Below are 1,928 nucleotides of genomic sequence, written 5' to 3'. Positions count from 1 at the left end.
ATGAGCGAATTCAACAAAGTGAGTAAAATTGTAACTACTTTTCTTAATCTTTATAGTGGCGCGAATTTCTTACAGGCAAAGTTGTCAAGCTATTGAGTGTTAGCTGAAAATCTATGAAAGTTAGCCACATGGTGGAAAAATAGCTGCTTTGTTTGCGAAGTGTCTTTTTGCTATGTTTTGCAGCGTCCACTTTTGGAGCAGGTTGATATGGAACAAGTTGATACATGTATTATCCTGCCCCAGCCCGTATCATCCTGACCCTGGTTTGTACTGACGTACCCCATTCGTTATTTTTCATGTAAGTACTTTTTTATTGCACTTTTTATTTGACTTTTATCTATAACTAGCGGGGGTGCCCGGTATTGCCTGAGTGTTTGTAGGTGTGTGTTGAGCAAAAAAAAAAAAAGTGGTAGTAGGCAGGCAGGCTCGGACCCGGGATGCAAAGGCGGAAAAGAAAGTGAAAGAAAACCTGACATCTTACCAATATGCTGACACGACAGGAAGTGCAAGCGTTCAAATTTAGCAATGTCAATCAAAAAGTTTACTTGCAGAAATGGGTAGTTAAGTGAATGAGTTCATGCAGGTGCAGAAATGAACGTCTGGCCACAGGCCAGTTAAGCTTCCCACTTTCTGCCGTTTTATTTATTTGTTTCCCCACGATGTTTGGGAAAACCAGCTTCCCATAAAAAGGGGGAGCTCTGGCAGTGTCCAAATGAATAGCAATTGTATGATATGAAGGGTTTCCCTAACATTGATCAAAACTAATTGCCTTTCTGGACGTCTCGGCTCTTGTGGTGATTTATTATGGCCTCTGCCCTTGGGGCTAGATTCTTAAGTGAGGCAGTTGCCTCACTACCATCTGATTTTCTAATGTGGGCATATTTTGGATTTGCTTCTATCAGTTCGACCTCATTGACCAGTGGTGCATGTTTGTTATTCCTACAATACCGTTTCATCAGTATTTTCCTATGGTGACTTAGCCAACCAGGTGAGGTGATCCCAGTGGTTGAGCGTCTGTTAAATTTGAACAGTCGTTCATGTGGTGTAGCGTTTTACACAGCAATGAACGACTAGCATGCAAAGCTTCAGCCAGGACTTCTTCCCGGCGTGACTCTGGAAGACCTTTAGTTTTTAAAGCTAGAAGGATTGACTGCCAGATTATGCCCTTGTACCTTTCCACTTGGCCATTGCCTTTCGGATTATATGGAGTTGTTCTGCTTGTGACAACTCCATGATTGTGTAGGAATGTTCTTGTTTCTTGGGAAAGGAATGAAGATCCTCTGTCGCTGTGTATGTATGCTGGCATGCCAAAGATAGAGAATAGATTGGATAAGCAGCTGTTGGCAGTTTTAGCTTCCATGTTTGGGCAGGCATAAGCAAAAGTAAACCTGGAAAATTCATTTACAATGGTTAGTAAATGTCTGTTCCGAGATGAAGAAGGTAGTGGTCCCTTAAATACATACAGTTGTGGAATGCATCGGTTTCCACGATAAACATTAGATCGTCGCTAATTGCAGTTAGGCTGGCATTTATTAGGTGAGTTTTCAGCGTCTGGAAGGATGTTAAAGCCTCGCCTGATAACGAAAAGATTTTTGTGGATTTCAGATTTTTAATTTTGTCCAAAAACATACAAATATCTATTTTGCATAATATGCAAACATTTCAATCACACGTTCCAACGACTTTTCATTTTGAGGTGCTGGTAATGCTACAAGTATGCGCAAATGTTCTGGGTCAGGCTTGATGGTTCCCTCAGATATCCGGTATCCCAAATGATCAATTGTTTGGGTAGAGAATTTGCACTTCTCATTGTAGGTCCAGTTATCCAGTCTGACAGCCCGCTGGAAACGATGAAGAGTGATTGTGTGTTTTTTCCAAGGTAGTGTCACGGATGATGAAATTGTCAACATATGCATTAGTTTCCTGTA

The 1,928-nt window shown here is 41.3% G+C and overlaps 1 protein-coding gene across 1 annotated transcript; it reads right to left on the bottom strand.

Moving 5' to 3' along the window:
* Nucleotides 1-976: 976 nt before the first annotated feature.
* LOC145280358 (uncharacterized) lies at nt 977-1,360 on the bottom strand. The gene has a single exon (XM_080132128.1). The coding sequence runs from the start codon at nt 1,358-1,360 to the stop codon at nt 977-979; it is 384 nt and encodes a 127-aa protein (XP_079988254.1).
* Between the last annotated feature and the right edge of the window lie 568 nt (nt 1,361-1,928).

The sequence above is a fragment of the Euprymna scolopes genome, chromosome 7 (assembly GCF_053919585.1).
Source record: "Euprymna scolopes isolate OS-2025 chromosome 7, ASM5391958v1, whole genome shotgun sequence".
In the NCBI taxonomy this organism is placed as follows: Eukaryota; Metazoa; Mollusca; class Cephalopoda; order Sepiida; family Sepiolidae; genus Euprymna; species Euprymna scolopes.
This window is presented reverse-complemented; position numbering and strand designations above follow the sequence as displayed.